Source organism: Battus philenor, unplaced genomic scaffold (genome assembly GCF_028537555.1).
Source record: "Battus philenor isolate CCGP_79_NKW_IND1 unplaced genomic scaffold, ilBatPhil1.0.hap1 SCAF_16, whole genome shotgun sequence".
NCBI lineage: Eukaryota > Metazoa > Arthropoda > Insecta > Lepidoptera > Papilionidae > Battus > Battus philenor.
Window position 1 is genome coordinate 10,037,315 of NW_027181678.1, and position 14,164 is coordinate 10,051,478.

The following is a 14,164-nucleotide window of genomic DNA, read 5'->3' on the forward strand; positions in this document are numbered from 1 at the left end:
GATGAGATTTTTAACGAGCGGAAAGGGTGTGGCGAATGGAAACGCAATTTACATTGGAATATTCTCGACGTCCGAATGCATCAATTGGGCTTATAATCATTGCGTTATCGACTGAAAACGACAATTAAATTGCTTGTTAAAAGGATTCATTTGAAAAATTAAGTCTTAAATATTTTAAATGCATTAATAAGTTATTGCCTCTTGTTATGAATACGTATTTAGAAAAAATACTTTCACGGATGCTAGCAAAATTAATGGTAAGTTACATGCATTTACGTTCAATAAGGAAAGTTAAACATACACCTTCACCGCTTGAAATTATTGTGAAATGTTATCGACTAACAAGTGTCAATATTACTACAACAAGGATACATTTTATAGCAATATTATAACTGAAATTTTATTGAAGCTTACTAGGGACTTTCGTTAGCTTTTGGTTCAATTAATATAACTACTAAGATTCATTTGCAGGATGTCATTATTTTTTTATTTTAAAGGTTGATTTCATTTACAATGTAGATTAGTTAATTAAAAATAAAATTTCATTTTTAAATGCAGTTGTCAAATTAAGTTTATTAGGAGGTTTTATTTGCCAGATTACCAGAAAGGTGTAGTTGTGAAGCGATTCTTATTCACAGGTTTCATAGCTGAATAAACCGTACTGATTGCTTTTATCTACAAGATACCGTTATTAAATAAATATTAGCGTTTTAGTAGTTAGTTAGTTAGTTAGTTTCTTCTAATTTCTAGTTAGTTATTTGCACAGTACCTATTGAAATAAACACTACTGGTAGGTTTTATTGACAAGCAATCAATTAAGCTAACTGCTTTTAAATGAGCGTCTTCCGACGACCTTCAAAAGGTCGTCTGTTAACCTTGTGAATGGAAGCCTACAGCGTAAAACTTTCCGAAATGTAGTATCTACTATAGAACCTTAAAGTTACACGGTACTTAGGTTTGTATTGTGCGGATGGATTTCGAAAGAACGTATTTGGCAAATACAAAGTTGACAATGTCCAAGATGGTGTTTATTATAATTAATTACTTAACTTTTTACGTTAACGTAGTTTTAATGAGAACAATATGTAATTAGGTAATCGATTCGCCTGTCTCAACAAAATAATATCCAGGGTGATTGGTTATAAGTGTAATAGATAAAAAGGGGTAACAGTATGGTATTCGTTGTCTATTAATATAAATTTGAGTGTAGTTCAATTCATAAATCAGAAATAATAAACAACTTAATGTCAATAATTAGAAAGTGTTTTCAATATTCAAATAACTATATTTTAAAATTAATTATAATTGATATTCTATCTCTTTAGATTTTATATTACCAGAAGTTATTGACCTATCGATATCCAAAAGAAAAATGGGAATATGCGTAAAAGCATGAAAGATTTTTGCTGAAAAATGAGCAGAATATTCACCGCATTCAAAGTTTTTTTTTAAATATAACCAATCAATATGTATGTCGATAGAGGGAAGTGGATTAATTGAAGTATAATCATCGTAACACTTTAAAATCTTTATTGAACCTTAAAACTAACTTTACAGTTATTACTAAGGTAACTATTGTGTATTTAACCACTACGTTGACTATGGACTGCAGAGTCCGTTGAACCACAGGGCCCAGAGGTTTGATTTAAAACAAAAAGTAGATCATTAGGCAGTGATCGTTCATTACTATACTATTTATATATTGTTAAAACAATTATTGTACTCGTTTATAATTTCAGATATTCATTAATCAATAATAAATAATATTTAAACCTGAACCGGATGGTAATTCAATTTTAATTGTATTTTTTTACGCGTTGTTTTTATTATTGAAATATTTGAATTTATTTTTGAATTGTTGATTTTGTAACAATTATCAGCATTATAACAATAAGTGAAAACAACAGAGAGTAAAAAAAACGTTGGTATCTAGCACACTAATCCGCTATCACATTTAATGGAATCTATGGTCTTAGTATATCATCTATGGATGCCATTAATCTGACCGCACTTCGCAAATAAAGTAAGTTTCGAAGGAGCATGGTGAGTCGTTCCATTTAAGACCTTTGTCGTCTCTATTCCAGAGTTCCAAGCAGTTTTCTTCTTCGCCGTTTTCATATCGGAAGTTGTTTGGCTCGCCGGCGTTCCAGTTGACGAAAGTAAGAGGTCTTCCATTGGCCATCCAGAAGAAGTTTCCTTCTTCGGCTAAGTCAGTTCCAGATGTCCAGAAGTGTTCACGGCCGTATCCTACAAAAAAATTAATCGTATTTAGTAACAAGGAATTTTGTTTTTATTTTTAAGCAACATTAACAACGTAAACACGAGCATTACTTGAAAAACATTACATAAAACGTAATATAATACACACATTATTGACAGTTGTTCACAATATTTATACTTAATTTAGGTACAGTAACAATTGCCTTTTATAAAAAAGCGAATTAAAACGTAAGAAAATTTAGACTGTAATGTATGACTGTAATAATATATGGTGGCAAGTCATGGATTTGATTCTCGGGATAGAAAGTTATATGCTTTGCGCATTAATCGTATAGGATTGCTACTGGTCACAAATAAGTTTCTAGAGAATGAGCAGCAGCGTTTTCTGCGTACCATAGTACAACACTGCGATCGCCAACCTACCTACCAAGCGTAGCGATTATGGCATATAATCCCATAGATAACTTTGTAGGAGGCCTATGCCTTGAAAATACAAACCATAATAATTGATTTATTGGGATCACATGAAATTCAAAAATTAAGAGAGTTTCGAAATTTGATTTATAAATATTCCGTGAATATTTATTCACCACTATTTTAAAATAAAGATGATTAATTTTTTTTATTGTGAATGAAATTAATATTTAAAATTTTTACCTGAATCCTTGACATATTTTTCTAGTTTATCGTTCTCCTCTTGAGACGATATGGAAGCGAGATGCATGCCGTGGAACCGACAGTACTGTTGCGCTTTGAACCAGTTCGCCTGAAACATAAACAGAATTTGTTACAAATGGTAATATGTTACGTATCTGAATGTCATATTTCTTAAAAGACAAGAACCTCATTTTAAATTCGTTGCTTAAGTCAAGTATTGCAGGTGTGACTATAGCTATATGATTTAAATATATAAATAATGCGTCATGCACTATCAAAGTGTATTAAGAGTAATATAGTGAAAATTAAGTTTTTATAAAACATAAAATCTTTTTACATTTTATCGTAGAAAGTTTATCTTATTTTGTAACTATTAATTAGGTAAGCAATCACGTTTGTCCGATACTGTTATATTTTACATATTATGAGTTATAAATGTCCTGTGGAATTTCATAGATATTGCAAAAGTTTAAAATGTAACAATATGTCGCATTATATATACGCTTCTTATAAACAGTATAAGGGTGTAATTATTGACTAAGGCATTTACCAGTTAACCATTTTGGTAATGGAGTGAAAGAAAAAATATTTAAATTAATGTCAAAAAAATAAGTAATATAAACATATCGGACAATCTGACATAAATATATTGACGAATTGTAACTTGGTACAGTAAAAGCTCCTCATTGGCGCTTCCTTCATTCGAGTTCTCACTATTCACGGATTAAAAAAACGCGACCCAATATTCATGGCTAAAAATTCCTTTATTCGCGGATCTAATAAGTACACACATAATAATAACAGGTACCTCTCTACCTCTGCGTACCATAATACCCCACTGCGATCGCCAACCCGTCTGCCAAACATGGCGATTATGGTATATTCCTTAATAGATATCTTTAAGGGAGATCTATGCTTTGTAGTGCGCGTATATGGGCTGAATCGACGTGTTGTTATTACTCAAGAAAAACCAAACATATGCCAAGCACATTCGTTACATTAATAAAAAGTAAAACAAAATAACAGACATGTTTTTTTTTAAATAAAAGACTAAGTTTTTTTAATAACATAATGGTGTCTATTTAAAAAGTCATTAATTAACCAGCCAGTCACATCTTACGAATCCTAATTCGTAAATTATTAGTTAAAATCGGTGACCTTTGGCAGAGATCTGAATTGTATTATTTTTATTTGACATTTGAATAAATGTAATACCGAGATAAATGACATTATGTTGTCTGAGGTCATCTCGTTTAATAAAATCAAATTCGAAATGGCAAATTTTGTAGAGATGGCGTCAGAAAATGTAATTTCTGTTCGCACATTTTAAATTTAACATTTGTCAACGACCGCTCGTTATTCTACAACGAATTTATGCAGTGATATTTTAATAAAATTTATGGCTGTGACAGCACTGTAATAAATTTAAATTTTACTTTTACTAATATTAACAGGCATATAAATAGTTATTAGTCACGGCCATCATTTGAACACAAAAGAAAAGAAAGCCATTCTATACACTTACAAATTCACGGAACAAATCTACTGCCATATGTGTCATAGAGTACTTAAGATCAGGTTCGGTTTGAAGAGCTACATCACGGCTCACCTCAAGACATAATCTATATCATACACAATCCATGACATATTCTGAGGTCATCATCACCGACGGTAAGGTAAATAGGTATTTATCAACGCTCCCTACCGAATGATCCAGTAACCGCATAATATAAAACAATTTTTTTTAAAACTTAGATGATTTTGTCATAGAAAAAATGGCAACGGATAACTTCGTATACATCGCCAGAAAAAATTTTCGAAATGCATTACCACCTATAGATGCAGAAAATTGTATTAAAACATCACGTAATAAAACATTTAATAGTCTATTTATCCGTTCATACGATTATATTATTTGGACTATTGATAGTTATCACTTATTTGATTGAAATCAGATCCTTATTTAGCTTCCCTGTATCGAGTAAATGCTCACAACTAAATTAGTCGTGTTTTTTATCACTTTTACAACTGTTTTTAATGCTGTCATATGTTACAGGCTAGGAGCGTCGACATTATATGTTACCTGCCCTGACAGGGTTCGTTTGTCAATATAAATAATAATAATACAACTTATTTCACATTTAATTAATAATTTATTTATTTAGGTAACTTTCAAACACAAGGCTTTAGTAACAATGCTTTTAAACAAAGATAATATGTTTGTGTTCCAACCGATTTTAAATATTTTACACCTGAAGACAGATGTTTTAATATACTTGTACTTTATGTTTATACGTATAAATCGGTGATATTTCTCTAATTTTTTTCTCTTCTTAAGTAGTTTTTCAGTTTTCATTACAGCAATACACATTTGGCGATTTATTTTTATAGATAAACCTAATAGAATAGATAAAATATCCTAATTGTTATTTTGATAGGTAGTTCTTGACACGTTATTTTGATACGATTTCATCTTCATAATTTTGACTAGTGTCAATCTTTTAAATGTATTTATAAGTTAATATTGGTCAACTTTCGTGTTTAAAACTTTGAAATTCATCTCTCTGACAAAGTAAATAGAAACTATCGTCCCAGTTGGCACACTTGTGCAACCATTCCGGCCATGCCTGCTTCGAGTTGCGTAGATTTACTCAAGATGTCAGTTTATTGGTACTTGGTCAACTGTTAGGAAGTCAATTTCATTCATAGCTATGGAGATATACGAATTTGTAATTTATGCATGTCTACGTAAGTCAAATGATCATGCAAATATAAATTTTTAGGTAATGACAAGTCAAAACAGTTAAGTTAGTAGCTTAAGTTTGAGCAACTTGCAATATAATTAATAATTTTTCGGTGAAAACTAAATTAGACAGGAATCAGGAATAAATCATTAAAACTTATGACAGAACTAAAACTCGGAATTTATTTTCAGTTCGTTTAAATCAGTTCGGTTTTACTAAAATTACATTAAACGAAAATTTTCGCATGAAAAGTTAAAAATATGGAAAAAATATCGACGGTTTGTTTTGTAATTTTGAAAGTTATCGAATTCAATAAAGTGCTTACGGGACGTACTTGGATGATAATTTTTGAATTTAGAAAATAAGATTTTGTTACAAAACGAATACATCCCTGGAAGAAGATTGCAAATTAATATTATTACAGTAATAAGGTCACGGGAGGTCGCTGGATGCGAGCTGCGCAAGACCGGTCATCATGGCGATCTTTGAGATAAGCGGTGGGCGTCTATCGGCTGACATAATTATGATGATGATGATGATGATCGTAGAAGTTATAAGGTAAATAGAAGAATGAAAATTTCACCAGATATATGAATAACTTTATAACTAGTTTATGCAGTAATTGGGCTAGAAGTTAAAAATAAGTGGGGTGAACTTCAACCGTTATCTTTTATCAGCAATTATATCTCAGGTATATGTAAAACGATATAATTTTAGTTACAAAAAATCGTCTAGCAGACATTATTCCCTCACAAAGTTAATGTCTATCAAAATTACGTCACTAGTTCAAAAGTTGAGTTTGTAACCTTTGCTGTAGACCATTGCAAAAGGTACACGGGTTAGTATGTTAATAAACTGATCGAGGCATCAGGGCAGAGATTTGTTTAGCATTTAATAATCTTTTAAAGCATTTTGTTTCGTGCTTGCTAATTTAGTTTGCGTGTGTAGCATCGAAATATTTGTTAATGTATAGATCTTTTTAACACTCATAACATTACGAAATATTATCCTTATAAATTATTGTAGTTAATTTATCATTTATCATCGTGTAATAAAGCGCAGTGCGAATAGGAAGAAAAACACTAATGTGAAATAATTCAAGAGAAAATAAATAAAACAGAAAGTTATGTAAGTAGGCAAAAATTATTTGATTGTGATGAAATATGAAATTAAATATGTTTATTAATTAACGATATGATATATTATAAATGGAGGCCCCTATTAGCGGGGCCATTAGTTTAAATAAAATTAAAAAAAAACGCATTGCTGGTAAAAACGTGTAACAATACACAAAGTAACAAATTCAAATTAAGAACCTCCTGCGTTGTTTTTTTAATAATTTGGTCTTTATAGCTTTTTGTACAACTTCGTGTGCAAATATTATTATGAAAGCGCAAAAGCAAACATGTAACAAATTCACCTATGCACTTGAGTTAAACAATATGTTATTATGTTTAGTTTTAGTATCTTTAATATGAACGCTTTAAAACAAATTCTATTGTTTCCAGCTTCGGGAATATTCAAATAAGGTTGGTGGCTATTTTAGTAAGTAGTGTAGAGGATTTTTATTTGTTTACATGTTTACGTATTTTTGTTTCATTATTAATGTGTTTATGTGTTCAATATAGTATCAAAATTTTATTTTTCCGTCAAAAAAAACCATCTATGTATGTTTTGTGGGTTTTATACCGTTTGTTGAGATATTAAATACTTTAGATTTGATTTAACGTAAAATATGTCAAAAGTTTAAGTTTTTGATAATAGTAACTTTAAATTTTATAGTAGAAATTTGATTAAAAAATTAAATATAAGCGCGAGAACCTGGTTTATAAACGTTTTCGTAAGTTTGTACTTTTTGCATTTAAAAGCGAACAAGGAAATGTTGCTTTTTGTTACACATTCGCCGTAATTAAGGTTTATTTCTAGCTGTATGATCAAGTAAATTATTCATTTAACTACTGCCTTATATCGGTAACTGGGATACGTAATACATAATTGCTTAGTACAACTATGGGAAACGTCGTTTTACTATATCTCTATATAGAAAGACTTCATAAATGCTTTACACAATTATAAATGAGACCGTCGATTTGTTAAACTATAAAAACCATTGAAAGATATTATGATCAAAAAAGTTTGTTCGAATTGAACTTTAAAATTAGGTTAGATATAATTGCAGGGTTTGAAGGTTATGAGGTATCTTTTTAAGACGCAATTCGACCTTGTCTCTTTAGATATAATATACAGTTATAATTATTACTATGATGGATTACTGCATTGGTATTTGTAACTTTTTAAGGCTCGTCTTACTAATTCTTGCTAGAAAAAGGCCGTCAAGAAGATACATCATTATTACCTTAGTCATGAGACGTCTACAGCTTGTAAGTGAACGTCTAACCATGCATTTGCCGATTTCTACTTCAAAACCTAAAACGGTCATATGTTGTGATATGTGCCACATATGTGACCTAGGCCCCCTTACATATATATATACATATATATATTTTACTATCACCCGTGCGATAATTAATATGAAACGACTTTTAAATATTTTGTACCATCAGTTAGACGTTGGCTCTGTGCTTATTATTATTATTATGCTTATTATTATTGATTAGTGCCGAGAAATTATATTAATTGGGGAAATACGACACAGTCTTCATAGTGGGTATTTCTTCTAGATAAATTGCCAATAAAAATGAATAGAGGAAAAAGCGTATAAGTCCACTGCTTCACATAATAGTTTTATAGTATACAACCAAGCATAGATTGTCAAGGAGGCTTCTGAAATATAATAAATAATTTATAAGTTGATAATTCGTTTAATTTTTAAAAACGACTAAACTTTCAGTGTCGCCTCGGTTATAACTGTCCTGACAGATTTTACAACGGTTATTATTTTATTAAATAAACAAACGAAACGTTAATAACGTTAATGATAATGATAACTGCGTTAAATTATATAATTATAAAAGAATGCTTAGTTCAGAAAAATATTGTTCCAGTTTTGTAAACTGCAGCACTTTGAAAAAATGTATTTTACCAAAGATAATTTATTATAACATCTTTATGTTATGTTCTTATACGATGAATTGACTAATAAAAATGAACCAAGTCACATCACACTTCATGAGTTGCTAACAATTCCTTTGTCGAATGAGAGACTGTACAAACTTGCATTAACTTCGATTGCAATCTGAATCGTAAACTAGTCGTTCGTATGATGGTTACTGAATAAAATCTAATTCCAGGTAACCTATGATGATTTGGATTCCAGCGACTTTATTGTACGTCGATGAGTTATTGCTTACGGCGTTTTATGGGCTTAACACGTCATGACTATGAATGGATGCGGTCGTATTTTGTTGCATCGTTCACTAGCTTGCAGACAAAGTGCCTATTTAAAATTATTGGTACTATCTTTATCTATAAAATGAATATCTATTTACACATATTTTCATAAAGTGATAAATAATGATGTTTTTGATCATTTCTGCCGCAGGAAATTCACTGTTGGACACAGGCCTCCTGCAATGATTTTCGAATTTCAACGACCTTAAAAAAAAAATAAGTCCACGTTATGGGTTGATATCCTACGTTGCGCTTTCCGATTCATGGTTTCCACTCCAGAAACCATCTGTTTTCCTCGTTGAGTTGCCTGCCACTTCTACGTCACGAAAATAAGAATATAAGTCGTATCAGTTACTTTAGTGCGTCTACGAATCTCCTCATTCCTGATTAGACCTCATACCGCCCAAGCACAGCCCTCTACGAGTGACTGTGGGCTTTCCAATGAAGTCCGAAGTTGGAGACCGTGTTTGTGCTGAAAGTCATCACTGGTAACATACGATGTCGTAGACCTTCGTCTTAAACACTAAAGGATATACGATGTTGAATGTTTTTATTCTTTACTAATTTCGTAAATATTTGCTTCCTGTAATTTATAATTACAACAGCTGAAAATAATAAGTTTAGTGATTTTGCATTATTTAAGTGCCTTTTGTAAAAGTATAATTATTCAATTACGCTTCTTTTCCATAAGTATCATATAACAACTTCATTATTCTGATAATATCATTAACTTAAAAGGCATTGAGTATGTAAAAGGTGTAATCATAAATTTTGAAGACTGTCTTAATAAAGTAATGGGAAGTATTAATTCAGAATCCATTCTTCTGTATGCATTTACATTATTATTATGAGGTAATGAATTTTGATTTAAAACGACTTTTCTGAAATTATTTTATTAATTTTATATCATATTGTAATAAAGTATGTAATTAACTCAAGAATATAGTTATCTTTAAAGGATTATAATAACGAGAATGGAATTTATAAAAAGAGATGTGAATCTCGATTATTACGTTTTAACATACTTGTCAAACAAGCGAACAAAAATTAATGATACAACATCATTATCATCATTCAACAGCCTTTAGATGTCCACGGCTGGACAAAAGACTCACCCGGAGATTTCCAACAGGACCGGTAGTAAAATATACTAGCGGTACTATTGGATATAAATATATATACTAGAATTAATTAGAAATTATAAACTAACGACAGGACAAACAATTTAAACTAAAACTTCTCGCGTCGAATATCTCAACTTATTATGTGATATTTTTTATGGAAGGCCGATGGTCTCACGGGTTTGTAAGGACTTTTGTCTATGAAATGCAAATTTTTTCGCTGAACTTATATTGGTGACATGGACAGCTCAAAAGTTGAGACGTGGTTACCCATAGGAACATCTACGTTCGAAACGGACGTCTCAAGTTAGTTGACCTTACTTGGAAAGCTAGCTGACGGGACGAAGGCACACAGGATTGTACTTATGTCAATCCAGAGCGAAGATGACAAGAAATGGGAGACAGGAGAATAATTTAAACTTAGAACAAATAAGTTTTTCTTTTTTTCTTTGTAATTGGTTTACACTTTTCTATAAGTTCCTTATTATTATTATTAATTGCGTTATTCTGTCATTGTATCTAATAGATTCAGGCTTTACTTTGCGGAAGTCCATCCTAAGTAAGAAGGGGACTAATATATAGTTTCTTCCACTCATAGTCCTTTTTGTACTTATTCTGTCATTGGTTTTTATATTTTGTGGATGTAGAACTAACTTGTAAGAGTTTTGTTGCATTTATGTAAATGTATATCGTATACCTATGTTATAGCCTTTCCAGAAGTGTAAGCTGAGGCTAATCATAAAAGCATATATAAATGTCACTTACAACCGAATAATAACTAGTGATGAATAGAACTAAAAAGCAGATCCGCCATAGTCGGGAAGGGTCTCATGACAGCTTACTAGAGCCCTCTTACTTATGAGAAGCAAACTCGTAGGAATCTGTAACCTCTCTTGGGTTGATACATTCCTCTTTCATGATACGTGAAACTGGTCCTGGTGCCTTGACGTGTAACAGTTTTATGAGCGATTTTTTTTGATTCAATTCCGTTATGGTTCGTCATAGGAATTTTTCTCACGCAAGAGAAACAAATGAAATGATGCGTCCGATTAGTCGAGTAATTAAGTATATGAGACCAAAAAATTGCAGTGATACAAATAAACCAAAAATAAAATAAGAAAATGGAACATGAAATGATAAAATAAATAACAAATATAATTAATAGATAATAAGGATGCTGATTTATGTTTAATTCCCGATTATAACAAATATTTTTTGATTTGAAAATCTAGATAAAATTGTTAAAACTTGTCTGTTATACTCATTTGTGTTAATGATATTTGAGTGACCAATGTCGTAATTCAAAGACGTCCAGATCCGGGTATCGGAAGCACGTCCTAACGGCAGAATAAAGAGACTTTAGCTGCCGGGATTCCCACGCCTTTCGTTATATCTCAACGTAATATTTCAAAGAAACCGGTTTCATTTGACTTTGCTACCGTATACTTTATAACACGATTCTAAGAACGCTGAATAAAAACTAAAAATCGAATAAAAAATCATCGAATCCATCGAAGTAGCAGTTTTAACGTCTCAATCGCCTTTGTTACCTGGCCGCTTTCGATCACGGCGCCATTTTTTTGTAAATATCACGCTGTTATCTCGGGTATATAATTATGAACATAAATATTGATTACAGAAGTTTTGAATAAAAAACTACGAAATATAGACCGCTTATTATTAAGTGGACCAAGCTCCCACAAAACTGAAATAATTCTTTAAAGAATATAAGCAAAGTTGGAACCGAACTACTATTTGATAAATGTTCCATTGTAGATTTAATTCATCTCTATCATTTCAGCGCGAGGACGTCTACTGCTAGATATAGGAATGCCATTTAGACGTCCAACAGAACTGTTGGGAAATGGAATTGATAAAGCATTTTTCGACAACTTTAACCAGGTCATCTGTCTACTTCGTGAGTGGAAATACTAGGGTACGCTTGCCGTCTTCCCTCCAGAAACTTCAGGTCCCAGCTATCAGTTCTGCACGCTATGAAGCCTGCACATTGTTACATGCTAATCCGCTGGGTTCGGTTAATTTCGTTCATCTATGGATCCTGTAATTACCTGTGACATATTTTATAAGAAGATTTCTTTATTAGATGTTTTAATTGCTTCATTTTATATTAATTTAAAGCGCAAGTGTTAAGAAAATATTTTTTGACTCAAATTTACTATCTATACTATGTTAGATAATTATAAAACAGTCTATTTTCTTAACTATTGTAAATTTAGACTATTCATTGACCTTTTTATCTAGAAAGTTCTATTTTTAAAATATTTATTATTAATTCAATATTGCTTAACCAATTTTCGTGCTGTGTACATTTTTCAAAATCAAAACTGTAATGTGGTCTATACATCATAAGGTAGTGAAAGTGGCATACAAAAATGTATAAACACACGTTTAAAATCATAATGGTCGCCCATTGATATACACGGCCCGTCGTGGCAAACACTTGAGATGAAAGAGAAAGTTTTTTACAATCAATCAAACACATGCTTCGACATCGTTATCGCGATGACACTAGTGGTGGCAAAATATTAACGAAATAACTAAACTGTTATATTTAACGCATAAAATAGCATTTTTTTAACATTTTTGAAGCAAATCTATTATATGCTATTGTTGTAAAATAATGTAATGCTTTTTTTGTTTTTAAATTTATTTTTGTAATTTAATATTGTATACGTACGAACTTTGCTTCTGTTAAATATGTAAATTTGAGCATATTTGCGAAATTACGCGTAACCATTTGTTATTGTTACGTTTTAAAAATAAATCTGTCTTTGATTTATCGCAAAACCAAAATGTAATATTTAAGATAGAACTGTATTATAGTCGAAGTAGTAAATATGTCTTAAGATAGAACTATATCATAGTCGAAGTAGTAAATATGTTTTTAAAACGATAAATGTTATAGCAACAATGCTATCGCAATGTTATTCTTTGCACCGTCAATACATTGCGGGTGCGAGATACGTTTGAGTACGTAGTTATGTAACCGATGACGTTTTGACACTCTTCCGATGATGGCCAATTGTTGCGCGCGTGCTTCGTTATTAGCGTTTTTGTGTTAAGCCACCGACTATGGGTCTATAGTTAACAGGAAAATGGTACAAGCGGTTTTGCGTAAACCGTATGAGTCGAAACGATCTACCATAATAGTCATAAAATTTTGCGGTCGCTTGAGAGAAATCTTTATTGATAAATTGACCGTTACACAGATTCGCTATAGACATATGACCCACATTTTTTAAACAATTCTATTCAAAAGTTCAATTAATTATTTTGTTAAAAATGGAATTCGTTTTGTAACATTTTAAGGTAAAGTAATTAATTTGTAAAGTAATGAGTTTTTTTCAAATTCTACAGTTTACAACATTACCATTCTATAAAAGAAGTTTAAAAACAGGATGAAGATGTAGGCCGCTTCCAACTGGTGCTTTTGGAAGTCTCTAGGCATGCTTATAACAGCAGTGGACGTCTTTTGGCTGAAATAATTATGATGATGACGAAAGGATTCGAAATCATTTTACACATTTTAATATACCTGCTGACACAGCACTCTCATCCTTCTTTATTCTCTTCGCTTGAGATATAAGAGCTATATGACAGGATATAGCGCTATTGACAAGACGCACATGAGATATTTAAAAACAGACAGTTTGATATTTGTCCATCTTGCCTGACTTAACGTGAGTTGCAAAAGTTTACTGATGGCACTAGCAATCAATTATAATATAAAGCGAACATAATACAAGTATTCTATCTTCTTCTACAGGATGATTGGTTACAGGTGTCAAACTCTAGGCGAGTGAATGTGTAGCTAATTTTTATAACAATCAATTAATAAATGGTATACCCTATTTAGAATAATTAATGGTTTCAGAAATAATAAGTTGTCTAATGATACAATAATAAAGCAAGAAAAAGCGTTTTCAAAATTTGGCTTATTATATGTTAAAATTAATTTATGTTTACTATCTGTTTCTGCAGGCTGTGTACTTCCCATGGTTATTTGCCTGTTGGGTTCTAATGGGTAAAAATGTAACATATTTCAGAGTG

The 14,164-nt window shown here is 31.2% G+C and overlaps 1 protein-coding gene across 4 annotated transcripts in view; it reads right to left on the minus strand.

Annotated features, from left to right (window-relative positions):
• Nucleotides 1–1,480: 1,480 nt before the first annotated feature.
• tfc (triforce) overlaps nucleotides 1,481–14,164 on the minus strand; it is a 113,093-nt gene continuing 100,409 nt past the window's right edge. For 3 of the 4 annotated variants that reach the window (XM_068762086.1, XM_068762088.1, XM_068762087.1), the window contains exons 4-5: nucleotides 2,878–2,986; nucleotides 1,487–2,247 (exon numbers count right to left, since the gene is read on the minus strand). In XM_068762086.1, coding sequence (XP_068618187.1) covers nucleotides 1,997–2,247; nucleotides 2,878–2,986 — 360 coding nt within the window. In that variant the 3' untranslated portion in view covers nucleotides 1,487–1,996. Of the gene's footprint in view, nucleotides 2,248–2,877; nucleotides 2,987–14,164 lie in introns of all 4 variants that reach the window. The other variant, XM_068762085.1, reaches the window with a different exon arrangement.